General features: G+C 37.6%; 1 protein-coding gene across 5 annotated transcripts in view; it reads left to right on the top strand.

Moving 5' to 3' along the window:
* CDKAL1 (CDK5 regulatory subunit associated protein 1 like 1) overlaps positions 1-27,777 on the top strand; it is a 394,035-nt gene that overhangs the window by 296,643 nt on the left and 69,615 nt on the right. For all 5 annotated transcript variants that reach the window (XM_039548277.1, XM_039548278.1, XM_039548279.1 and 2 more), the window contains one exon: positions 2,900-2,962. In XM_039548277.1, coding sequence (XP_039404211.1) covers positions 2,900-2,962 — 63 coding nt within the window. The remainder of the gene's footprint in view (positions 1-2,899; positions 2,963-27,777) is intronic.

Below are 27,777 nucleotides of genomic sequence, written 5' to 3'. Positions count from 1 at the left end.
ATATATGGTTTGACAGTATTTAACTCAGTCCTGCAGCAGCATTTTAATTTGTTCATCAGCAGATGTTCACATACTTTTCCTGCTAAAGATATAAAATGTCTCCTTTTTATCTCCCATATAATGTGGTATTTCTACAATTTTTTGAGACAGAAAACTGAAAATTCTTTTTTACAGTCATATGCTTATATTTTTAGTGGCCCATATTAGCATAGGATCTGAATTTCTCTCTTTATCTATCTCATCTCCCTAAATTTTTTTCTTTAAGTGCTGCAAACTAAGGACTATCTATCACTGTATGGCAAGCCTGAGAGAAGTACAGGAATAAGCTATGGGTCTGATGTTGCTATCAGACTCCTGGAAGGCCTTTTCATGCTAATTTGGAAAGAAAATACAATTTTTTTTCAGAAAGAATTAGAATATATCCTCCGTAGATCTGGGAGGATGTTTGAAAGCAATAGTGCTGCTGCACCTGAAACAGTATGATAAGATAGTGCATTTGCTTTTAGAGAGTGTTTTTGAGTGGCTTTTTATGATGTGATTTTGGCAGCATTGTTGGTACAGTAGAACCAAGGACTGGGGAATCAGAACACTGAAGAGAAAGAGCAGGGGAAGAGAAGGTTTTATATTGGTCAGAGGGTACTTGAAAGGGACGCTGGCCTAAGCTAAGGGAACATAAATACAGGTATGAGGCTATGTCAAGGGAAGAAATTCTGGGGACATGCATGTAAATAGACAGTTTAGGGACTGAAAGAGTCCACTGGAGGCGATAAAGGAGAGCAAGCTTATGGAGTCCTTAATTTCCACTGTCACATCACATGACATGGAGAGGCCTGCTTTACCCTTATGCCCTATATAGAGGTGAGCTGCAAACTATACAGCATAGAGGTGACCGGCAAACCATGCTGCTTCTTTATTTCAAAAACTTATTATTCACACCCCGTGACCCATGCCAGCTGTAGAAGTTGAAGGGATTGCCGCTGGAGCAGCATTAATTCCTTGTCCTGTGTCTGTGTTTTGACATACTACATCTTTCTAGTTTTCAGAGATCTGAGTTAAACTGCACTTGTTCTAGAAAGACAGAAATTATCACCAAGCAACCTTAACTCTGTGCTTATGACATTTTTATCTCTGTATATTCAGATTCCATACAAAACAGTCAAATGCTGTTTAGAGTTAGCTCAGCTAAGCATATGAGGCATCCTGGGAATTTTGGAGCGTTTCTTCATGTGCATCTTGAGAAGTTTTAGTTCATGTTTTTCTAGGTTAGGAATTTCCAGCATTTCCCCAGTCAGGAGAGTTTTGGTTTTGTACAAAAAAATAAAACTTTTGTTGAAAGGTAAGAAAGAAACCGTAATGTTTTTATAATAATAAAAAAAGGTGTAAGACTCTGTCAGTGTGTTGTGTAAGGGAAGCCATCTTCAGTCTTCATCTAGTCTAGCTGAGTGTGTAACCAGTATTTTGGCAAGAGTCTGAGGAGGAAAGATGGGTGGTTATTAAAATAATTACAGACAAAATGAATACAAGAAAAATAGTCTTCAGTAACAAAAAGCAAGAGTTGAACTTTTTCTGGATTTTATAGGGTTTTCTTCCTAGAAAGATGAGTGGGGTTTCCATAATCCAAACTCAAGCGCTTTTGTCTTCTTCTTGCATGATGCTACATTAAATTGGGTTTTTTCAAGCAATCTTTTTAGTAATCATTTTGGTATCTCTTTTTAATTTATTATCACATTTCTCCAAATAATTTTTATAGTATTTTAAGTACTTTGACTGTCTACAGCTGTACTACCAGAAAAGAAGCTATTGTAAGTTGCTTAGCGTTTCAGTGAAAATAAAAACTGTGTAAAGAAAGAAAATACATACTTCATTTTGCATGATCAAAAATTACTAAATTGTCCTATAGTTTCCAGAAGTTAAAATAAATGCTACAGTCATGCAGCTGTCTATTTAGTTCCCAGCATGCTGGAAACATAAACAGATCTTTCCGGTTTAGCTGCAAACCAACTTTCACAGAAATGAGGGCTAAATAAAACACTGGTACAGACTACAAGCAAGAAGTTCTTGCAGTTGTCTCCCCTTTACACATTTTCTAACATTCAGTGCTTTGCCTTGCCCAGCTATGAGATAAGTAAACATCAATTTTGACATAATAAAACTTTGAACTGATTTGTGACTCATCCCTGCATTAAAGACAAAGGGTGTTTTTCTCCTCTCCCTGTCCACCCTCCATAGGACACAGCTGAGAAATTCTATTTAACATCAGCTGAAATCACTGAAAGCTCTTTGACTAAATTCAGTAGGAGCTGGATTAGGCAGGTTTTGTCTTTGAACTATGCTCTGAACAGAAGAATTTTTTTTTCCTTTGCCTTGGCATTAAATGACATATCACCTATTAACTTTCCACAATCAAGGCAATGAGAGTATTAGCATCAAAAGAAATCGAAAAATAATAGATTATTCTTCTTTAAACAGATTTCCTTTACACCTAATCTCTTAAAAGGCAAGACTACCTGTACATGCTAGAATAGTAGACAAGTCTTTGCAGGATTGTAGCCTGATCTCTAAGTTTTGTGGTATTTCTGTATTCTAAAATATTATTTATGATATATTGTGCAAAACTTAAACCTAATCTGAATTGTTTACACATTCCACTGATGTTCCACAGATTAGTGTTTATTATTTATTAAGGATATTTTCCTCAGTATTGTTAATATATATGTTAATTATTTCCTGTAATATTTAATATCCTTAATCTGCATACACTGCTCTTCATACCTACAGTTTCATTAACAAAGTGGAGAGAGAATGTGTTTGTACCTGCATACAGCTTTTTTAATCAGAAGTCTCTTTCTTTCTCCTGTAACTTTTCTAATATGGCTTATTTATTAATATGCCTTTACAGAAAAAAAAGAGAACGAAGGATCTGTCCCAGCTGTTTCATTCATACAATCCATATGATCATAAGGTAAGAAAAAAATATACTATCTATGTTTGTTGTTATGAAAAATTCCAAATATTTGTGGTAACTATCTTTCTTGTTTAATGCAAAATTGAGAAGAAATGATAAAATTTAAAGTGCTGAGCATGTTACTCAAATTCTGCTGTCACATAAATGTTTCTTTGTTTCTTTAAGCCATGCTTGAAAAGGTGCATTTTCTGCTTTGTGAAACCAATGACTCGAATTAACCTCATAGAAGTATAATTTATAGACTGACACTAAATCCTTCAAAGTGACCATATGTGGTATTGGATTCCCCTCTTTTTTTACTCTCTGTTTAAGAACTGTGTTACTCTAGACTATGTTGCTTAGCCTCTTGTGTCAATTAGGTCCTGAGATACATGATACTAATGAATTATCTATTGATCATGGAAGCATCGTTCGAAGAGGCTGCCATGTGAACAGCCTGGTGGTTGTCTGGGGGAAGAAGTAGAAACACACATCATTATTATAATTTGGTCCTTATTTGTAACATCTGGGAACCCTGGTTTAAAAAAAAAAAAAAAAAAAAAAAGACAGCCCAACTTGTTTATTATATTTCATCCTGTAGGGAATAAAAAAGAAGGTCCTTTCTCTAAGGATATTGCAATGTGAAATTAAAAAAATAAAGTTTTTACAAGATGATTTTGGAGAACCAAGAGACAGAGTTCACAGTATTTCTATGGTAAAACTATGTCATGGGGTTCTTTTAGACGTTATGCAAAAGACAGCATTAAGCAGCAAATTGAGGGAGAGTTAAGTAGGTTTTCTAATATTTTCCTGGAGTTCCTCCTGTCTTTGATGCCTCTGTGGGATATTCTTTTAACAAATGCACAAAACCCTTTAAAAATTTGTCAGCAGTATGAGATGTCTGTCTTTGCTGCTTCTGTTTTGAGAAGTGTGAGGGATTTTGCAAGTGTCCATTAAAACAAAGAAAGATTTGAAACATCTTTATTGTTGTTGTTGTTTAGACATTTCAAAGGAAAGTCCTGAACTCTGTCTCTTCTTTTCCTGGCCATGTACCAAGTGCATTGGAAAACACAGCTAGATTTTATATTTGGGGGAAGAAGGTAGCAGAAATATGTATGTGCATCTACCTTTTTATATGAACATATGCATATACATGCATATGTGTGACTACACATATGTCTATAGGAAATAGTGTGTAAATGAATGGATTAAATTTATCAGGCAGGTTGTTGCTGTGAGAGTTCAGTTACCAGCCACTTGAAAATTTAGTTTAAAAAAAACATTGTAAAACAGCAGTTATAGTCTAGAACTTTAATAATTATACCTAATTTCAAGTTAAATTCATCTCTTTGTACTTTTTTTATAAATAACCTCACATTATTTACAAGGATTGGTAAAGTTGATGTTAATGGCCTGTGAAAATGGCCTTAATGGAGAAACATGAAGAATAAAGAAAACTAGTGTGATAAGATTTTGAATGGGATTGTTGCTTTTTTGAATCGAAGCATTTTAAGGGAAATGTAATAGTAAGTCAATTAAGATCTAATAAGGAGATGCAACTGATGAACTAGAAACTTTGATATTCCTCTCCGTATCTTAATTCTCCTGTATGAAACAATTTTTATTCATAGGACAAGGAATTTCATTATTCTTTTATTAGCACTTTTTAATGGAACTTGGCCATTTGTAACTCCTGCTGTCTTCCTGCTCATATCCTTTGTGGCATTATATCAAAGTATTCTCAAATGATTTTGGCTGCAGTTGTGAGGACTTCTGCACTCTTTACAAATTAGTCATCAGGCAATGTGGAATTGAATATAAATGCTTAAATATACTTGCTTTTGATCTTTGTTTTAGGACCTTTAATATAGTATTAAAAGTAGCACAATCATTTGATGGGTGATTTTTGTAGCTCCACTCTTTTGTTGCTTCTAAGCACATTCTGTTTATATATCTGAAAGTAAACGTGGAGGGGAAAGGACAAGTGAAAGTTTTTATTAAAATTATGGTCTTTCCTTATTTTCCATTTGACAGTGAAGGTTTTCCCTTCTCCTAACTACTTCCTCTTTGTAGGGGCTGCAACAAGCTCACTGCAGATTCCTTGCTCTGTGCTTTTGATTTCCACCTCAGCTTCCAATTTCACAATTGTTGCAGTCTAGGGGAGGGCTTTTAATTTTTGTATCAAATCTAACATTAGTTGGGAATACAGTTATTTCAATTGGAGGTGTGTATTAGCTTTGCTCTAGTTCTGTTTGATTTACATGGCCAAAGGATTTGAGGGTGGAGGTACATGTTGCTGGCTATTTTGTAGATCATTTTCAGGAAGTGTAAAAAGGAGATTTCATGATGGCTTTGTGAAAGTGTTGGTGATGGAGGAACATGACATGAGTGATTGGAGTTAATGTTTTCCAGGATTATTACTTTGTTGATTAAAATATTTTTCTCTGAGAACCTTTCTAAAATAGAAAGGAGATAAGTTGGTGCTTAGTACCAATAGTTAAAACAGATGTAAAAATCTCATGAACTACAGTGGCTGAAACAGGATTTGCTACAAAAATCTGATAGTACTTCATCTTTTTATGATGGGATATCTCATAGAAAGGAGAAAAAATAATCAGAAAATTAAAAAGTTTTCATTCTTCCATGCTTGCGTTTCACTGACCAAACCAGAAAGGGATGTTTTGATGAAGTAGCCACACTAACCTTACTAACCTTATTACTATTTATGCATGGTCAGGACACCAATAGCTCTTAGAAATAATAGCTGTTCCTGAAAATTCTATTTCAATATGTATTTGCCCATCTAGTGTAACTTACAGCCTCCTGAAAGACATTTAAATGTTTGTGGTTCTTCATTCCCAGATGAAAAGCCAGCGCTTTTACAGAGGCAGAAACAAGGATTTACTTTCCCTTCCACTTCCAGGTGTTGACTCTTATCTTTTTCCCAGTGAGGCCTTAATTCAGCACCGGAGGCAGAACTTTTAAATTCTTCTGGCTGAAGTGATAGAAAAGCAGAAGATACTCTGCTGATGTGAGGGGAGAATTAGCTAAGCTCCTGTATTCTTTACTTCCTAAACAAATATAAGTTACCATCCAGTTGCCCTTCTCATTGCTCAGATGAAGCCATTTAACAGCAGATCTCAAAAATTGCCCTTGGGTTGTATACTTACCCTATCCAGGGGGGTTTGATCCTGCTCTCTTTAACCTAGTGCCACTGCAGTGCTTTACAGAGCCTCTGACTACAGAACCTGCAGGTCTTTCAGATACTGTGCCACAGACAAAGCTCATTTTAGCATCACTCTTGAATGCCTAGCAAATATATTGAATTCTTGATGTCAGACACATACAAAGAATACTCTTTTCTCAGATTTTTCTTTTGTTGTTATTAAAATAAGTATCTTCTAAAAGTAATTCTTTTCAAAACTAAATAATTACTTAGGAAATGCTGAGGAATATCTTGTTCCAGGTGCATGATTGTCATTTGTTCAAACTTATTTCAGTTAGCAGGTGTAAAAATACGTAACACTCTATTTGTAGTTGAAGCCATTCCTTGTTCTGAAATACATGCTTTTTCCTGTGTTTATGTAGAGTAGGAATATGTACAGTCAGCTTTCTTGAGAGTCAAATTCTGATTGCTGTGTAAATTTTCTCCAGTTACCAATAGAACAGCACTTCTAATTTTATGTACAGTTTATCTTTTTCTAGGACCATCAGAAAAAGATGATAAAATTGACATCCTCATAAAGCTGTACCAACAACAGCTTTACTGTGTGAAAATTTAAAAGAAGAAAATTGAGGAGCTATATTCTGGCCAGTTTTCTACGAGATTATTTAATGAAAGATTATGTTTGCATACAAGTAATTTCTGCTGAATGTTTTTTGTCTGTACACTGAGGTTTCACTTTGCACACAGTAAGAATTTTATTCTGTCTGAAGTAGATGTTTAGCTCAGAAATAATGGAATTGGAGCTCTCTCCTAAATGACCCTTTCTCTTTAAAATTTGTGACCCAGTTTTTTCTAAAGCTGTTAAGGTTGTTATAATAGGTTACCTGGTCAAAACAACGGGTTTTATAAGCCTTATAGGAGTTTCAGGATCCAGTATGCATCAAATGTCCAAATTCAGGAGCACAGAGCCCTAATTCCTTTTCTTCTTTTTGTCAGATGAGTTTAAGTATTCATTCTAGCCCTGGAGTGGTTGTTTAAAACTATAATCCTCAATTTATGCTCTGCAGAAGAATGTTTTTACATACTGTAAGCACAGTATAGCAGAACTACTACTCATTTTGTTGCTTTGCCTTCTTGGGAGGATACGCAGGGATACCTTAGGGCATGTCCATACATGCCTCTGGCAGCATGGGGCTGTTACAGTGAGAAATCCCCTGAGAGTTGTGCTTTAAACTCAGCTCTCCGTTTGTTTCTGCCTTTTGCAACCTGAATCTCTTGCTCTACAATAGGGCATGGTCTGTGAAAAAATAAGGTCATGCCTTACAGCATTAGAGATTTATTTTAGCATATACTGTGTCCAGCCAAGTGAGAAATAAAGTCAACATTCATGTGATTTGAAAAGAGTTTTTTGAGAGATTTTCTCCCAGACTGAAGGTATGCTCAGGATTAAAAAAAATTAGTTGCTATTTCAAAGTGTGCTGTAATTGATGCAATTCTACTAAAATAATTGTAAAATCTTTAAGCCTTATGCTTTTAAATGTTCTTTATTAAAGTGTTCTGGAAATGTTAAAACACTCAAAAGAGCAAAACCCCTAGACAATTCCTGTGTGTTTGGTAAGTTATATGGACCATTGTATTACAATACACAATTAAGTGACAAAAAATTTTTTTTGGTTTTTGGGGGGTTTTTTGTCAACTCTTAGCCTCATAAGCAATTTTGGGAAGCAGGGTGTGATCTCCTGTTGGCTTTGATAAAGGTAGATATCTGCAAAACCCACTCAAGGAACATTAATAACAAGATTATGTAAGGCTATTCTTAAGATACTAATGGGTGCTGCCACTTACCGACCTAAGATGTTTTCAAGTAATTATTTCAATAGTACACAGACCTGATTTTTAATGGAAAATAAATCATTTAGTGTCAGTTTCCTTAAACTGAGGTTTCTTCTGCTGAGTTCTTTAGCTCTCCTGGACAGTTGACACTTTGCATCAGAAATTTCTCAAAAATTAAGCTATCGCACATTGAAAGAGGCTGTAAGTAATGAGGGTGTGAAACTATTTTCACAATGAAACAGACAGGAGCCACTATGAAACAGGTGGAATCTCTTTTGGCACTGCCTTTGAAGGCATATCTGTATGCTCTAAGTGGTTTTCATTGACAATAACTCAACATATTAATCATAGCCATGCCCAAGGCTGTGGCATTATCTGGGAATCATCATGGGCACTTGTGTGAAACATAAAATACTTGAAAGCAAGTGTAAAGTGCCATGTGAAGGGTGAGGGTTTTTGGAGTCAGCTGGCTTCTGATTAAAAACCCTGTTAAGTCCTGCATTTTTCCACCTCTGTGCTGTAGCTGGTGGCCTCTGGGAACAACAGGCTGTGTGGAGGGGAATGGAGGGTATGGTGGCAGCACAGAGAGACAGCAGAACTGTCTTCGCCAAGATGAGGACTCTTCAATTCAACAGCAGAGAGAGGGGGAGATGGGAAGTCAATCACTTGAGTTGGGACCCGTTTGCCTACTGATGAGCTGCTTCCTTTCGCTTTTTTTTCCTATGTACAGGGACTGCTTCACAAATAAGCCAATTTGAACAAAAGAAATTCTGATGTCTCTTGAAAGAAACCAGTAATTAAAATGCCTGATGTTGGCTAACTTTCTAATGGCAGACAACACCACACTACTCTTGTTAATTAGGTCCTAAAACTTTGTTTTTGAAGATGTGTCTGCACTGTGGGACAGTGTAGTTTCATAAGAGGACATGTAAATTGACATGTTGGATACTTGTAGAGTTGGAAGTGTTGCTATGAGAGTTGCTGGTGAAAGACTAAAATGTAGTTGCAGCACTAAACATGTGGCAGGTGAGATTTACATCTTTCTATGTAGTTCCAGATCTCTCAGACTTTGACATCTTCTGTGTTTGCTGCTGTCATCTTTAATAGCTACTGGCATTAGGAAGTGGGTTTTTACATGTGAGCCATGGCAGCTGGCGTGTTTAAGTAAACCAAGTTTGGATGATTTTTGGAGGCTGGAAATGGGAAATTACAGAACAGCTGAACACCACAAGCAATTCTAACTGTTTTTCCTAAGGACAGTAATGTTTCTCAGTTATTAACTGTGTTTTGTAAGATGTGTGATGGAAGTACTGGGAGTGTGTGTAGGTTTTACTTTTGAGCCAGAAAAAAAGCAGTTCTGAAGTACTGTGTCAGCCTTTAGATTTTTTAGGTAATTACTTGGGTATATGATTCTGTAAAATAACAAAAATCCTTTTAACCTGCTTTCCATTTATTCCAGGAACAGCATTGTACTAAATTGTAAGGCAACTGTGAGGTTGCAATGCCTGTGATATAAGCCATGATCTGAATTTTCTAAAGGAGGTGCTCTGAATTGTTTTGTAAGATGAAAAGGTTTTTTAGGTTATTGCTGAAAAGGGCCAGAGCCTTTTGCTATCTCCTGCCTTGAAATAGATTTTGGGTTTAATTTAATATCTCAGATGTCAGATATGACCGCTTTTTATGGAAATACTCGTATTGTAACCTACATCCATTCTTCTCTGTTCCCTTCCCTCATGTTCAGAGCTGCTTTTTGGAGGAGGTTACATAAAGCTGTTTTGTGCTCTTGATATGATGTGAGGCTTCAAAGAAGACTACTGAAAGAGAAAAGCAATTTCCATTTGGAAGAGCCGTGCAGTGGCCTTGTGCTAACGGCACACTTGAACATTACTTGATGATAGTGAAGAAAATCTAATTGCTTCAAAAGCTCCTGCTTATTCTTGACTTAACTCTAAGCTACATTGAAGTTTGTGCCATCTGTAACACAGAGCAAGCTAATACAGAGATAGTTTAGAAAGGGCTGTTCATATACCAGGAATTGTTTCAGGGTTTGTAGAAAATAGGCAAAGAAACAAGGCAAGCACTGCAACAAAAGGGTTTACTTCTCCATTGTATATGCTATAGAAAAATACGTATTTGCTGTGTCTTAATTCTGTACCTGAAGTGTTGAGATAAAAGAATTGCAGTCTTATTTGAAGTGTATACTGCATCCAGAAAATCAAAAAACAAAGAACCCAATTCCTGAATTTGCTGCTCTAAAAACAACGCTTTGTTGGTTGATTTTGCTTTACACAAAATCTAGAATATTTGCAGACAAGTATATGTGGTTAATATTTTGGTTAAAACCATGTTTAATGCTAGTAATTTTTACTGTAGTTGGATATTTAAAGCATCTAACCCTGTCTGATGCTAGCTAAATTGTTTGGGGTTGTTAGCTCTATTCCAGAAGGGAGGCTTTTCCTGTTACAGGATAGAGAGGTATTTTTTCTATCTTTTTAAAATGACCTTTCAAAAAATTGTTTAACAATAGTCTGTTAAATCATATTTGCATCTATACACAAAGGTGCTATATGTTGATGTATGTGCTTAGATGTCGAACAAGGTTTCACAGGTACCAATGTATTATTGAAATATCTTCATTAGTGATCTTGAGAACAGTTTTAATAAATGAACTTATGGAATCCACATATATCCCCCACCCCATGTAAAAACATGTATACACTTTTTAAGTTAAAAAATCATTAAAATAGTGGTTATTTACTTCACAGTTTTTCTCCTTTGTGCAGCATGCAAATGCTACCTGGTACAGTAGATTGCCTGAAATAAGGATATTCTACCTGAAAAAAAATTAAAATGTAAAATGAGAGACAAGTTTTACAATGATATTAAATATCTGCCATATGAGCTCAAGTAAAACAAATTCTTTGATGCACATTAATCCACTTGTTATTTTCTGGAGGAAGACATTACCTTTTGCTGCATGTCTTGTATCATTTATGTACCTTGTCCATCACTGAGTGATCTGATACTGAGACAAAAAATACTAAAAAGGAAGGTATTTTAGGGTTTTTCAAATTAGTTGCTAGAAGACCTTGACATCACAAAAAATAAACAGGCTTGACCCTGTTAGAGCTTTTTTAAGCTTGTGCTAGCTTCAATCTTGTGCTAGCAATGTGATGGAGTGTATAACTAGCAGCTCTATGGGCATTTCTAGTTCAGGTATCTTTCCTTCTCTATTCCTTAACACTTCATTTGACCTGTATCTCTCTGTGACTGTGCAGTTTGTAGTGGACTGGATTTCCTAGTTATCTCCCACTTTCTTCCATTTCCAACCCCTCCCTGTTTATTCTGTTGCCATTTCTCCCCTCAAAAACTTTTTCCTCTATGTATTCTACCTTCTTTTTTACTGTTCCTTTCTATCTATTCTTCCTTTAATATCTTCTTCAGATATTAATGTTGCATTCTTGCTCTATTCTATTCACCTGCCCTTCTGTTTTTCTTGATTTTTTTTTTTCTTCTTTATGGAGCCCCTTAGTTCTAAGCTGTACTTTGTCTGTCATGGCATTTGAGTGGCTGTGGGAGGGGAAGGCATCAGTGCATCAAGTGTAGCACTGCATGAGCACAGTGTTGTGGAAACCCATCCATAGAGGTGGTAGTAAAGTTCTTCGTTATTTAAACTTTGCTATTGATGTAAGTATTCATATGACCAAGCTCTTGAACTTGCTTGCTTTTAACTAAGCACTTATCAAGAGACCCACGTAGATAGATAGATAACAATAGATTTGATAACTGTCTTTATGTTCTGATCCCTATTTTCTCACTGGAAAACTGTGTACTTTGTTAATTTGATATAGTATTTAAGATTTTAGATGTTAATCAAGTAGGCATCACTACTTTTATTACTGGAATATTTTGAGTAGTTGTCTGGTACCCCAAATCTTGGGTAAGATTTTTACTTTCTTTCATGGAGTAAAGATACTCCATTTATTTTTCTTCCTCCTTATTCTGGTTTTAAATCGTATTTTATTGACCCTTTGACATAAAGCTGTGAAGGAGGTGTGTATTTTCTGGCTTTGTGTCTGATAATGAAGTACGTTCTTCTGCAGAGACTTGCATATGTGCACATACACACATGCATGAAACCCCATAATTAACAAAACCTTTGATTTGAGATTGATTCCAAGTATCTTCCAGAAACAATCTGGTATATTTTGCATAAGTCACACAAGGATAGGACCACATTTTTCCCAATTTGTAATAAGTCAGCGCTGGCTACTATTCCATCTTTTGCTGTCATTTAAACTCTTGGAACTAGAAATGCTCCATTAGTTTTTATTTTGTAATAATTTCCTCTCTGTACTATATTCCACTTAAAAGCATGAAGAGAGGTTAGTTATTATACAGTTGAAAAGACAAGTTCTCAGTAAAGTGGCCACGTAAAACAATAGATATGATTTGGGCATTGGATTGCTCTACACAGGAAACTAATTCTCCTGCTGTCTCTCCACGCAGTGCAGTTTGACCACTCTCAGCATGGGCTCAAGAGCTCTGCTTTGAAGGGCAGCTGGAGGAAGAGTCTCAGAATCTGCCAGCAAACCATGTGGATTTTCCGTGCATAATCTAGGTGATTGTCCTAGCTGTGTGTGGAATTTAGGGGTCTCTCAAACGTGTCGGTGGTTTTGCACTCGGTGTGCCTGTGTCGGAGGGAAACTCTCATGATCTTAGGGGACAGAGTGATTGTATTTAGATGTAACTAGAAAAGCATCCTGTGGCTTCTACCAATTGCTCATCCTTTCTGAGAATTGTGGGATGAGTGCTAGAGGATGTCAGTGTTCTGATTACACTGTATGCACGTTTACAGCAAAATTAGCAACATTAAGTTAAATGTCCCAGATACTAACATTTACTACTTGAGTGAATTACAGTAGGCTTGAAAGACTTTCAAACCTTGGGCAAGGATGGAGACTCCGAGTCAGCAGACTTTGAGTTCAGCCTGCAGTGTGGACATACTATGGAGGCTTGGGTCCCAGTTCAGGGCAAAAGAAGCATCTTAAACATACAATTCAATTTCAGCTGTACTTGAGCTTTAGTGTATCAGAAGGAAGGAGTGGTGCTGTCAGTAGGAAGAGAGGTATAAACTTGGATTTTTTTATAATTGCGCCTTAACAAAGCCTTTTTCATTCCTTTAATATGATATGCTCTTCATATAATTTTTTTCTCTGCATTCTGGTATTTTGTGGACATAGGAAACCTTTCATCCAAAAAACTGTACCCATCCAAAGAGAGATAAAAGAAACTACATTCTTCCATGCATTTTTTGAGGGAAAGGCTCCAGTATGAGGGGCTTGTATGGTGCCATCTTCTCTGGAATTTTCTTGTTATTTCAAATTTTCATGAGATTCCAACATCCAAAAAATCATCTTTCCAAGACACTGTAGATTCTTCCTATGATTCTAGAAACTACCTGTCTTTGATTTGTATTATGTGAAGTATGAGGTGGTTGTGGGGCTAATGGGGAATTTAAGGTTTGGTATCTCATAATCATCAGAATAAAAATGGGGGGTTACATCTCCTTAAAGGAACAAAAGCATTACATTTCTTCATGATATATGTGGAATTTTGTAATATCCCTGAAAGCAAGTAAGAAGCTGATCTTGAAAGATGATAGTTTATATAAATGCTGCTCTAGGTCATGTTTAATTTTTCTTTCACCTGTTTCTCATGCAGTCATGACAGCCATACCTAGTCTCCAAGCCTTATAGAAAACGATATGGATATGCAAGTAGTTTATGCAAGTCTTTAAAACAGAATGTGAAATTTATTTTTTTTGCAAAATATATTTCTGTGAAATTTGATACATTTGATATATTGGATATATTCTCTTATGCAACACACGTAAGAGAAGTGTTGTGATAAAACACTTCATGCTGCAAATATAAGCAGTCATGCTAACAAATCCTTTATTTCATACTGTCATGCTAGTTCCAGGAAAAAACACCTATGTGTTGTTATTGCTGCTTATTTTTACATCTTCTTTAATATTGACAGCATCATTTAGGAAGTATGTGAATGGTGAATTATGCTTCTTCATGCCTTTTATTTTTACGGGGTAATTTTTTAAATGCTAGGCCTGCTTGGTATAAAACCTTATAAGATGTAAGCCATCACTGTTTTCCATTGCAAACCCCAACCTTGTTTTCTGTATAACATTTGCAGAAAATGTGTAATATAAAGCTAAAAACGTGAACCATTTGTAAGTCCTGTGTGGAAGCAGATATTAAATACCAATTCATGTGTCAGACAGACAGTGGCAGCTGCTTTGTTTATGTATGGCACGATCCCATATTAAATCAAATGGCAAGTGCACAGTTTGACAGATACTGTCATCAGTGCAAACATTATTAAACTCATTAAAGACGTAGCTTTTAATTTTTTATTTAAAGTACATATATTTGGCTTGCAGAGCCTTTCCCAGTCAGAGCCTCCAGCCCCATGTACTAATTCTGCATTTTTTTTGCCTAACAAAGCCTACTGTGTTTCTGGCTGTTCCTTAGGGGCAGTGCCATGATGTTTATGGCTTCCCCTGGACATCATGCGTTAGGATCTGTGACCAGAAATTCCAATTGAGAGCACATTGCTCAGGATAGCACTCAGTGGTCTTTTCATTTTGATTGATGGCTCTGGTTTTGCACCATCTGGCTTCTGATAGGCTGCATTAATCATATTCCGAACGAAGAAAATTTAGACAGGATTTTTTAATGATGTATGTTGAAAAGTGCATGATTGTATGTGTTTGTGTATTTCATTCCTATAAGTTCCAGTCATATGAAAGAGAGCAACAAGCCTCTCATGCAGATTGTGTTGAGTTACATAGGTCTCCAAATAAATCTCTACTTATGAATACCCATATTTCAATTTAACTCCTAGTTTTAACTTTTTTTTATTTTTCTTTCTATCATCTGTTTATAGTCACTGCCTTATGGTGATGTTTTTTACAATTATGTTTGGTTAGGAACAATGGACTTGTCTAAAGCATTTGAATTGCATCTCAGGTGTTTTAAGTAAATCTTAAAATTTCTTTCCGCTGCTTTGATGATATGCTGCAGTTCCTTGTTTCTTTGTAAACATAGCATGAGATCAAAGAATCACAGAATATTCTGAGTTTGAAGGGACCCTCAAGGACCATAGAGTCCAACTCTTAAGTGAATGGCCTGTATGGGGATTGAACCTGCACCCTTGGCATTATTAGCACCATGCTCTGGAACAGAATGTCATCAGGTTTTAAATTCTGTATGTGTAGAACACCTTAAAATTGTCCTATTTAAATTCACATCCTAGGGGAAAAAATAGTAACCTGAATTATAGGTGCAATATATAAAAGTCAGTAACTGGCCATATTTGAAAGCTTCTGAGAGAGTTTTACAATAGCATATTTAGGGTACTGTTTTGGTGGATTAGCAAAATTAAATCTCCCAATATGCAACTAAACAGCCAACATGCAGTTGTTCAGTGTTCCAGATTTTATTTGGTTTTCTAATTTACAAGCAATTATCTATACTCCTTCTCATTAGGTTGCTTTCATTCTGTCATAGTTTACAATTTAACTTAATGCGAAAATTTGGCCTATGTTATAGACTCTGTGACATTGAAGCAATGAGCTAGTCGTTAGGTTTCAGAAGCTGCTTAATCTTCACCATTTAAAGTTTCAAAGACCACAGGATGAGAAGCTGCCCAGAACTCCTTTGCACCTATGGATCTAACACTCCATGAAATGATGGCCTGACAGCAATGCTTTATACTCTTAATTAGAAATCAAGTGAGTGCTGTTGCTCTATCCCCAGATCCAACATTTTCAGGTCACACTGGGATGTGCTTTCTGAGGCGTTCCTCTCCAGTCAAATGCTGTGGAAGTACCACAGCCACCAGTTTTTGACTGTAAGCTATGAATTGAATTATTGGGGGGGGTTTGTTTTAATTTTTTTGTCCCATTTTCTTTCACTTTTCCTCATGTAGTCTCATTCCTAGAGCTTGCAGGTACTTTGGTATCTCTTACATATATATATATGTATGTATGTATATATATACACACACACACGTATCTATTATCCCTCTGCTTTCCATGTGAAAATAATACCTTAAGAGAATGAGGTATGGAAGAATTCCATGTGTAACTTATAGCAGGAAGATGGAGCAACATTCATCCATAACACCAACTAAAGCAAAATTTCCTGTTCTAACTTTATTTCTGCCAGGCTTGATGATGCCTCTCTGTAACGCAGTTCTGTGCTTGCTGCACGAGCTCTGGCGTGCCCTCGATCAGAGAGAGTCCAGCTGCGTTACTTCTGTGCATCGCAGAAGCGACCTCGGCATCAGGAAAGGCGCTGGCTGGGCATGTTCGCTGGCTTCTTTGCAGAGGAGACACGGCAGGAGCCGATGATACAGGCTCACGTTAGCTCGGAGATAAAGGAACAGAGAGGGGGTTCTGGTCTGGCTCCTAACAGGTTGTCGCGGGTTCGGTTTGTAACCGGGCAGAAACACCAATTTAGTGTAGTGGTTTGGTCCAAAATACTCATTACTGTTTATCTGCTGTGAGATAAGAATTAGGAGAAATGCAAAGCAGGCACCAAACTTGAAAGAATATAAAGAAGTTTATTAACAGACCTAAAAGAAGAAGGAAAAAAAATTATACCACCTTCAGAACTCTCCTCCTCCCCCCACCTTCCTCCCTTCTCCCACTGACAATGTGAAAAGACAACCCTTAAGATGTTCAGTCTGTTTACCACTTCCATAATAACCGTGTTCAGTCCATTTAGAAAGAGAAGTCTCTTCTTGCTCATGCTATGAAAACATTATCACAACGAGACAGCCACCCACTTCCAAATATTGTCCAGTCCATTTAGGAAGAGGAGTCTCTCTGCTCACATGTGAGTCCCTTCCCCCGACTTGCAGCTTTTCCCGCAACTGCTTTCGAGGGTCCACTCTTGAAGGTTTTTGGGGTAAAATTTTAAGGTTGAGCCGTTCAGAAACAAAACCAGAGGCCCTTCTCCTTCCCTGGGAGCAAAGGGTCTTCATCATCTTCATCTTTAGGACTATCTCTGGGAGCATCTCTAGGAACTGAGGTTTCTCCTTTCCCATTTGGAGCAAAAGTCCTCATCTGGTCCATCTCTCCCTGTCCAAACTTGTCATGAAATTACAGCTGCGTCAGCATCTGCCTATCTCAGCGCAGGTGCTTTTGCTCATGAATTGAACACTCCACCCCCCATATCTTCATGAAATTACAACAGGATGCTCTGATATATCATAGCTTCACAACAGAATTTCAGCTTTAAGCATCTCCTCTCTCTCTTCCCTCAGGTTTTCAGCTCTTCACAGCAATAAAAAGGGTTAATCTCACCTCGGCCTTGCAGCTTTGCAGCTGGAATGTTGAATTTTTCTTATCGAAGTGGAGAGGGGGGAGAGCCGAGCCGCTCCGGCTGCCCACGGCAAGGCAGTGGGGGGGGTTCCATGGCTGGAACAGGTCCATGGCTTCAGGATGGCCGTGGCCCAGCCCGGCCTGGCCCAAGCAGGGCCTGGCCGGGCCCACTGGGCCCTGCTCGGGCCCTGCAGCCACCTGTCCCAGCGCCGGAAACGAGAGAGAGCTTGGAGGGGGAGTTTGCCTATTCTTAAATGTGGATCACAGAGGTGATCACAACTTTAAGTGGCTTAGAGAATTGTCCATATTCAAACTGGCCAGCTGATAGGTTCTATCAGTTCCCAGAGGAAACTGTAAGCACCCCTTAGCAAGGACATCCCTTCCGGGACTGTGCTTGCTAACCTATGACACAGGTTTATTATCTCGCAACCGGAACATGGCGACAATCTTAATCTGGGATTCCCCGAGAGGCTTTTCCCTCAGTTTTATAGGGAGTTTGAAAACCAGGGGGAAAGGGGGAAACAACCAATGAGTTACAAGCCAGGGGGAGGATACAATTTAACAAGAACCACTGGGGGAAACCGAGAGGCGGGAGTTATTACAAAGAACCAGTGAACAACCGAGTAACCGAGAATTTTCCTGAACAGGGGGAGGCAGCTTGGACCCGGGTGCCGCCCAGGGGGGGTGCAGCTTAGGCTTCTGAGCCGCCCATTGACCCACCCCCTGAGCCTGCCTCTTCGGGAAACTCGATCCAGGGGATGGGCTGGGATTGATCGGCATCACGCTGCCCCAGCCCCGCAGTGGGCTGGGTCATAGCAACATCTCTGTGGAGTAGATGAGGTTTCTTTTGAGGTATCTGGCATGAATTCTTCTAATTTAAAACTGTTCTTAGGGTTCAAGCTAACAGCATGTTAGAATGTTGTTTGACATACTATAGTAAGAGACAGTTTTTGAGAAAGATTTTAGAAAATTCAATTGCTGTATTTAATAAAGATCTAAGGCTTTCTAAGGTGTAGCACTGTGCAGATGCTGAGAACACCGTCTCACATTTGCTCATTTCCAGTTTTCTGCAAAACTCTACTTTTTCTGTTGTCTCCCTCTAATGTGTTCGTGTGTTCTTGTACATTTATTTTAAAAACAAGGCTTGTCTTTTTTTTTACAGTCTCACAGCTTTTTAAAATACACATATGGGGTTGAGAGAACCATAATTCATCGATAATCTATGTTGAATTAAGTATTCATGCTGAAAATTAGGATAAAGAAAACCTGCTTAATCATTATTACTAAAGTATTATTACAAAATCTTCATTTGCTTGACAGGGAGGATTTTTTAAAAATCTTCATGGCCACGTTTCTGACCAGCCTATGCCCAGTGTTGAATTACATTTCTCTAATAAATCAACAACTGATCTTGAGAATTTTGCTGTGGTCTCACAGATACAGAACTCCCACCTTATTTTGCCTGAATCATTGTAACTAAAGTTCACCTCAGAGACATTATAGAAGTTAAAAAGTTAAAAGTCTTGCCAGCAGGCATAATCAGTATCTTCTCCTAAGATGTTCATAAAAGCCTGGATCCTCAAGCTTGGAAGAAGCCTTCGGTATGCATACTCCCTGGTGTTCTCATTACCCAACTTCCAGCTTGGTATAGCAGCATCACTGTACAGGCTTGTGGAAGCTGGAGCCACCCAACACACTGCTGATAACAAAGGTCTGCAGTGAAAAGGACAGTTGCTCATAGCAGCATTCTGAAAGGATCCTCTGAGCTTTGTCAGATATGAGCAAGACAGTCTGTGTTGCAGAATGCAAGATGTTCTGCATTAGACTTCAAAACATGGAGCTAAAGGTAAAATATATATGCCAGTGTCTTCCTGAGAATGGAAAAAGCATTGATATTGTCATTCAAACACTGGGATTTAGTGTCAAAGGGTGAGTTCAGAGCCTTCAGGATGGTTGATAGAAATCCCTAACAAGTGAAACATTTATATGGTAATCGTCTTTCATCTCTTTCCAAGTTTATATATGCCACCTTAGGAAAGCAGCCCACAACAACTTGTCATACAGATTACGGGTGTTTTCAACTTTCAGGAAGCAGCTCAATATGAAGAAACATTGTATTACCATATTTTCTGAAATGCAAGACCGGCTTTTTCAGCTAAACAGCTCCAGTCAATCTTATCTTAGTCCATGCAGGTTTAATGACTTAGCTTCCTGAAGTCAGTGCAGTCAATTAATTCTGTAGAAATAGGCCTTGCATTGCTGTAGTGATGCTGCCTGTGCTCTTACGGCCACTGTGATTTTTGTTTCCCTTTCAATAGGGAGGATGGAGGAATTTGAATTTTGGGTTGTATTTTTGGGTTGAATTTTTGCTATGTTCTTTTTTAATTTTATTGTCCCTCCCTATGTTGAAAGAAATGTAAGGGGTAAATAAATACTCTAAAATCTGTTAAGTTTTACCTGCTTCTATGCATATTCCATTCTTTATAAAGCTTTCCAGTAACAAATCAGCAAATGGGATGACTTTTAATGAAGTCCTTTCCAGGGATATTTAAGATACTTTTATCTGATTTTGCTCTTGCTCTGGTTATTAACAATTTTTTATCAAAAACTAATGTAAATTTATTTTAGGATGTTTGGATTTGGAAAACAGGTATCATTGGTACTTTTTTTTTAAATTTCTGCATGTTTGTATTTAAAAATCAACAGCATTTGAATGAATTTGATATAAAAATCTGGGAAATCATACATACGAAGGTTTTCTAAATTATTTCAAAGGGTTCTCCCTTCCTTGAAACTACATACAGGTTTTTGATACTTTTAAACTAACTCCTTTATAAATACTGGCTTTGAGTGCTTCCTTTTCTTGGGATGCATGTAGTTCTAAGGGGAGGGGAAGTTCTGTATAGATTGGATTCCAAGGGTATGTAGTATAGAAGAAATGGTTGGCAACTGTGCGCACTCTGCAAGCTCAGTATGTCCGGTAAGAAATTGGGTCTGTACATCAAAACAGTTTGTGGAAGTATGGAAAGCAAAACTACTTAATGTAAACAGCCTTTGTAATGCCTCATCTCTACATCAAAGTAATGGAGTTATTCATATTGGAAGTAGGATAATGTAACTGCCAAGAAAGCTATTTTGTCTTTAGTGGTAGATAATAGGCCACTGTATCACATACATATACGTCATTTCTGTGGAGAATGCTCTCCAAATTATCTTTAGAAAGAGCACTGCTGGGCCTTGATTTATCTTTTTCCTTTTCCTGATTCTGAGAACATAATTCCACAAAAATAAAAACATAGAGCCAATGAGAAGAGAAAGTTAATTGCCAATATCTTTGTGTGTATTGTCACGGCAGTTGTGATTTTTGAGGAACACTCACCTCTTTCACAATCTTTCAAAATCTCAGTTCCACTGAAATGCTTGAAATGAGGTATCAGCATATTTTCTTCTGGAACGTAAGATAGCTTTTGATTCTAAGCTAAAGCCTATAAATTATCCAGAATCAAAAATTGCTAGCAGCTTATTTATGGGGGAAAAAGGAATTTGCATCTCATAGGAAAAATAACAGGCATATGAGGATGGATGAGTGTATGGAGAAGACTTGGCTGACATGTATTTGTGTGTGTAAGTCAAATACCAGTCCAAAGTTACTGTTCTGCTGCGTTTCCTCAGCAGTGAACAACAAAGTGACAACTGCTGTATTACTCATGCACCATCTGTCTTGTGAACCCTGCCATTCTGTTCTTGCCTGGATATGATAAATTTTACCTTATTTTCCCAAGAAAATAAAAATAGTATTTAATCTACAGTTCAAAAGCTGGATCAATTCCAAGTGAGGCCCTGTTAGTAGTGATATCCCTTGTCTCTGGGGGTGTAAATTTGGGCTTACACCTAAGTGTGTGTATATAAATATTACAGATTTATTGCTGCTTGTGCTGTGCTATGCCACAAATACAAGTCTGTATACAAACATGCTATATAACAACAAATCTTTTTAACAATTACAGTAATTTGTATCCACAATAAAATAATTATTTTACAACTGAAGACTTTGAAGGTATTCTAATGGTCGGGGAGAGGGATTAAGGTGCATTTCTGTTTGGTTTTGTATTTTAAACACTTTGCTGGTGGTATGTTGTAAACAGTGTCTTTTAGGTTTTTTGTTTTTTTTTTATTTTAATTTCATCATGGTGAGATTTGGAATTACTGGATAATTTTTCAAATGCAACCTTTCCATTTTCTTCCAAATAAACAAAATTCATCTAGGGTGGATTTTTTTTTCCAGAATTCCTAGTGAAATAGTGTTTATGTGACTATCTTGCTGCTGCTTTTTCCACTTTCAAACATTTTCGTCATCTTCAGTTGTGTTAAGGTGTAACTGTACTCGTGCTCTCAGCCCCTGAATTATTATGCTGCACCACTTCCACAGTTAAATACACTGGACAGCAGCAAAAGTACCTGAAAGCCAGCTGGCTCCGTGCATGGCTTTGTCCTATGAGGGGCCTAATGAATAGCCACTTAAAAATTGTACCAAAGATCTGCTCATGTCTCTGCAGAAACTTGAAGCACCTGCTTCATCTTTTAATTTAAGCGTTTTTATAAAGTCTGCATATTCATAGTCTTTCTGTCAGAGATACAGGATTTCCAGCATTAATTAAAAATTAAACTGTGCCTTGAGAAAAGGTGACCTCATGTAAAAGACTAAATTATTTTCAAACACTCTATTTTAAGAAAGTGATATCCACACTGCAAGCATTTGCAGTGAGCACGCATAATGAGAGCAGTGTGCGAAGCCATGAATGCCAATTGCTTGGGTTTATGTAACAAATGAGAGCAAACTGTGTCTTAAAAACTGAACACAAACTATCATATGGAATTAGAAGATGGGACATTCTTATCTTCATGACTTCTATCAGTTACTTAGAATTTTTTTCTGGAAATTTTGTGAATACATTTTCATCTTGAAACTGTCTGTTTAGTATCACTGCTTTTCTTACACAAGTGAAAAGAATCCTTTCTTGTTCCTGTAAATATAAAAATATTGTAAAATACTGTAAGAATTTAATATAGGCAATGGTGAGGGAGCAGATTGTTTTGAAGGATAACAAGGTGTCTTCTCAGATGTGATTTTCTTGCTCTGCGTGCTCGATTGTATATCTACAATAGGTGCTGTTCCCACTGGAGCTGGGAGGGTGAGAGAGAGGTGAAGATGGTGCAGGGCTCTTTCTGGATATCCATAAGGAGGTCCAACATGGCTGGGGAAAATAGCTACTTTCATAAAATAGAATAAAAAGAGGGATAGAGATAATGAGTAAATCTTTCGTCCCTTCAGATGATGAGAACCCCACATTCAGCAGAGCCCAGCTGAGTTTTCTCACAGCATGCTGCACACATCCTGACCGTGGAAAAGTTTCCCTCTGGGGTCCAGAAGAAATTGCTCCTTGAATACACTTGCATCTCCTGTTCTAAAAAAACACAAAAGGGTCTTGCTTTCTTTTACTGTTTTTCCTTTAAAGCATTCTACAGAGTAGAACTTGTGCCTATGTATGTTATGTACTCTCTCTGCTCTCAGTGAAATATTCCAGGTACAGGAAACCTAGAAAAAAGTGCTAATGATGAAAGGAGCAGTGTTGCAAATGCAGCCAGTTAAACATTAAAAAAAAAAAAAAAATTGTAGTCAATTCCCCTCTCCTCAAAAAGTGATGGGAATGAGGAAATGCCCTTGTAAATGGTGTGCCTCATTTAAACACTGTTTATGAATACCAAGGTGAATGTGCCTTCAGATATACCTCAAGAGACTTATATATGAGAAAAACAGCAAGTGAAGAAACAAATGCTTAAGGAAAGAAAAAACAGTCCTACCAGACTCACTGTCTGCTTCACTTGGAGGAAAGACATAAATATTGTTTGCCATATAGCACTGAAAAATGTGTGATGAATGTAGCAACTGTAAAACCTTCATTGTTCCTTCAGCTAAAACAAACAGAATGTGTAATTAGTTGGCTGCTTCTGCCTAATCCTAAATCCCAAGAAGGTTTGAATCATCGTTTACCTGGTTTTTTACAGTCATATTTCAGTTGTTTCAAATCATCTCCATGTTTGCGTGCACCAAACCTCTCAAAGCAAAAGAGAACAGTTAACACTACCCTGACATGCTGCTCTTAGATAGTTAAAGGGAGCTTTCTGCTTGTATTTCATTGACTTAAAGCCATACCAGTGACTACCAAATGTTTATAGTATTTTTTTCACAGCCTTCAACTTTGTACATTTGGTTTTATAGATGAATCTCAGTACTAATTTTATTTTGTAGGCTTGTGGTTTTTTTATTATTTATTCTTGCTTGATGAGGCAGTTAATTTATTTAAATTTGTATCTTTTGAAGTAAAATTCACTTCCAGTTAACTGTAGTACACAAGGTTAAAATGTTTTGGTTTTATATTTGCCAGGTCAAATTAAATTTAAAGTCTTTTTGTGGATGAACAGTAAATTACTGATTTTATTTCTGTGTCAGAATGAGAGAAAGTTTGGATTAGAATTAATATAAACTGAAATCTTGCTATAGCTGGAAGGACTCTTGAATGAGATAATACCTTTACAGATACTGCTTGGGGTTTTTGTCTTTGTAGATAAAACTTCATGAAAGTTCATTTTCCTCTTCTTCACCTTCTTGTCCAGGTTTACCTGTTGTATGTTTTAATGAGTAGTCAGACATCTTCTGCCTCAGAAAAGGCCAGAGTAGTTCACTGGCCTTTCATAAACCTCATGCAGAGAATATTTGAACACACTGTTTTCACAAACGCAGTGTCATGGAAGAGGAAGTTCACTGAAGTCATCTATCAAATGTCAAATATGCAGGTCAAAGCAATAGTTCTGAGTTTGGTCACAGCTGTCTGAAAGCCTCAGCTAAATGCCACTGTGGAGTTGAAGATGGCTGTAGAAAATACGTGCAGTAGTCCCACAATTTCCCTTCATTTCTACAGCAAGAGAATCTTGGGTGGAGAATATTTGAAAGGTAGTCAAAGCCAGTGAATTTCACATCTGTAGAACTGCTGTTAAATAAGCCTCATCCTGGTCAGGCCACGTGCCTTGTGCCATTTTGAAAGACTCTCTGGGTAAACATTACTTCAAAGCTTGTAGACAGTCTGTATGTAGAGATGATGTCCTTTATTAGACAAAATGTTGCTGTTGAAAAAATTTCTAAGGCTGTTGAAAGCTCTTCTGTTTCTCCCAACTGTATCAGCTGATATCAATTTATTTTTAAAAAGGCAGTTCACGCTATGAATTTTGCTGTCCTTAGATCATTAAGGCTGTACCACCACTATTTTAAAATCAACAAAAGGATAGGTTATTCCTACCCCTTTTTTTTTTTTTTTTTTTACTTTGTTTTCTGAATCATCTTGGAGTTCTTGAGCTACCTTATAGCTTAAGATGACAGAACTGAATTCTGGGGAGTGAGTGTTGCCTCTCGGAGGTGTAGCGACCTGGTTCAGGAACGGCACGACGACCACCTCAGGTCGTGCGGGCCATCAGCTCACAGATACCAATGTGGTGGATGGCAAATGGCCTTTATTCATGGGTTGCATAGGGTTAAATAACCTGGGTTTGCCGCGTCACTTCCTTCTGCTCACGTATTACCTGTTGAGGTCAGGGGTTCTATCTGCCCGTACAACGCGGTATCTTCCGAACGCCTATCCCTAATCACCCACATTTCCCCCCCTCCCCCCATCCCTAATCACCCACAAGTGAGGAGGGTTCTCTGATTTCTATCTTGCTACTTTCTTATGAAGTACCAAAGTACAACAAATACAATCAACTTCAGAATGTTTTGTAGATTTTTTATTTCCTTTGCTTTTTGTAGTAGTGCAAGGAAGAACTACTGCACTTGTGCCTGACAAGGTGGAAGAGAGCAGTACAGAAGGTGTGCAAGGCTGAAGCTGGGCAGTAGGTCAGGCAGTTCAGAAGGTGGCATAGCCAGAGGGAAACATTTAGAAGCAAGTGGAAACAGAAACATTAACCAAAGGAAGCATGTTAATTTGGTATTTTCTCAAAGTGATATTTGGATTGTGTTTATTTTATCAGTGCTGTGATTTATAGATGTAACTGGCGCTTCTTTCCTGAGTAGAAGCAACTCATATCTCTTGTCATACACAGCATCTCCTACAATCAAGTACCATTAAGCTGGGCTCAGATTTGCATATTTGAAGTTGTATGAGCTTATTCAAGCCAACAAAAAGAGGTCTGTCTTGCTAGGCTAGACCATTATTTGAGCTAATCTGCCTGCTTGTGTACAGTAATGTTTTGCATATGGTTCTAAGAGATATGTGCAGCTGGGTGGCATAGTTCTGAATTATTGGAATGATTCATGGCACTGGTTTCCGTGCAGTCACCTTTTTTCCTTTTCTAATAAATGAATACAGCCTCAACTCAGTAGAAATCCAGGGTTTCTTTGCACTGCAGCACAAGTATTGTTTGTTCTTTACAGCAAAGATCAAAGGATATTTTTTTCGTAAATAGCTGCAGGAACCACAGATCATAATTCACTGAAATTGCTTCCCCTCCCCATTTTAATCTTAGAACCATACTATTGTGGAGTATTTATTGTTTTACTATGGAATCTAGATGTCACTGGCCGCAGTTCTGTTGATTCAGTATGGCCTTTTGTATATGTTTTTCTGAGCTACAAATGATTGCATTTAATTAAAACACACACATTAGACCAGATGCTCTTTTAAATGGAAAAAAATTCATAATATGGGCAAGGAAGCCTCCCCATGTTTCTGTGGAGGACACTTTCCTCCCAGGAAAATGCTTGAAATGAGAAGGGGTGGTATAAATACACAGATGGTATTTTAAAAGCTAAGAAAAAGCTTCCTTTGGTTTTAGCAGTCTCCTTCCAGACTTCTGTAAAAATGTCTGCTTCCCCCACGGAGTGGAGTCTCTCTGTGCCAAGGAAGAATCCCAACACTGTTGTGCTGACAGCAGCCTTGTCATGGTGTCTGTTGAAGTAATAGGTGCAGGTGGTTAGAATGTAAAGTGAATAATCCTTATTTGTCCTTCCTGGGTGCCTCCTGCAGCCAGACATTTCTCTCCCCTTCACCACGCACATATAGCATGTATTCTGTAAATCCCTGTGGGCCCTCTAATTTGTCTGTTGCAGGTAAGGAAGGAAAAAGTTAAGTTTTCCTTAGGATAAATTTCTTGGTTTGAATTCAGTTTCCAAGTAATCTCTTGTCAACTCCTCTCATATTTTATTTCTCATCTAATCTCTTTATCTTCTGCCTTTTTGTGCTAAACCAGACATTTCTTCTGTCCAAACTTCCCATATTTTATTTTCAGTAGTTACGCTTAAGGAAGGAATAAGAGAAATTCTTTTCCTCCCGCAGGTTATTCCCATGCTTTAGTGCCAATAATACCCTCCTACACTCCTGTTTTATGGGAAATTATCGTGTTGGCATTGGGTCAAAGAAGAAAGAAACTTTCAAATGGGGGGTGGGTGGTAGCAGATGCAGTTCTTAAATTGTCTTCCCCCCCGTTTGGAAATGGTACTAGCCTTGGAGGATATGGACAGGCCTAGAAAACAGGTCTGTTATTTAAATCATATTGAAAAATATGGAAAGAGCTTGGCTTGATTTATCTTTTCTCTTTCTTTGGAGTAGAAACCACATTTTATCTTAGGTGTGTTCTCTTACACTTGCCAACTTCTGAAGCTGTAAAGGTGAACATTTAGGGTGATTATTTAGGACAATCAGTGCTTTACTTGGGTTTCAAAAGAGACTTTTAAGCAGATCACATAAGAAATGTTTAAAAGGGGTTGGAGGAGGGACCTGTCCTTGATATATTACAGATACACATGCTTTCCCCCTTATTTCCACAAATAATACACAGTAGTGTGATAATGCTAATATAGCTCGATCTTTTGGTGTCCTTCACTCCTTGCAGGAGAGCAGTGAGAGGGAGAATCCCACAATTCTGTCTGCTGGAGCCTGAGAGTCTTCCCTTACGATTCCTATCTCTTTCATCTACCTCACCTTGAAAACTTTCTCTTACCCTGCTGGAGTAGAGGATAAGAGAGGAGGAAGAAAGAAGCAAGACAATGGAAAGAAAGAGCCAGAATACTAAACAGAATCCTGTACCAGAAGATTGCTTTCAAAAATGTACTGCTGGGCTTCAAGGAGTCTGCAACCTCAGTTGTCTCTCCAGCACTGGTCTCTCTAAAAAGACTTGAGCAAATTTCTGGCCATCCTTGCTGTTTTACTTCCTCTATTAACAGTCTGTATTTGTTGCTGTCTGCATCCATCTAAAAAAGAAAGGGGGCTTTCTTTTTTATCCATCCAGTTCTTGCAAGGCCCAAGAACAAAGCAAATTCATCAGCTGTTCATCCCTGTTAACTTGGTCAGGTTTTTTCCTACTAACAGTAAAAAAATG

Source organism: Corvus cornix, chromosome 2 (assembly GCF_000738735.6).
Source record: "Corvus cornix cornix isolate S_Up_H32 chromosome 2, ASM73873v5, whole genome shotgun sequence".
Taxonomy (NCBI): Eukaryota; Metazoa; Chordata; class Aves; order Passeriformes; family Corvidae; genus Corvus; species Corvus cornix.
Note: the sequence above shows the minus strand (reverse complement) of the source record. Positions and strands in the feature narration are given on the sequence as shown.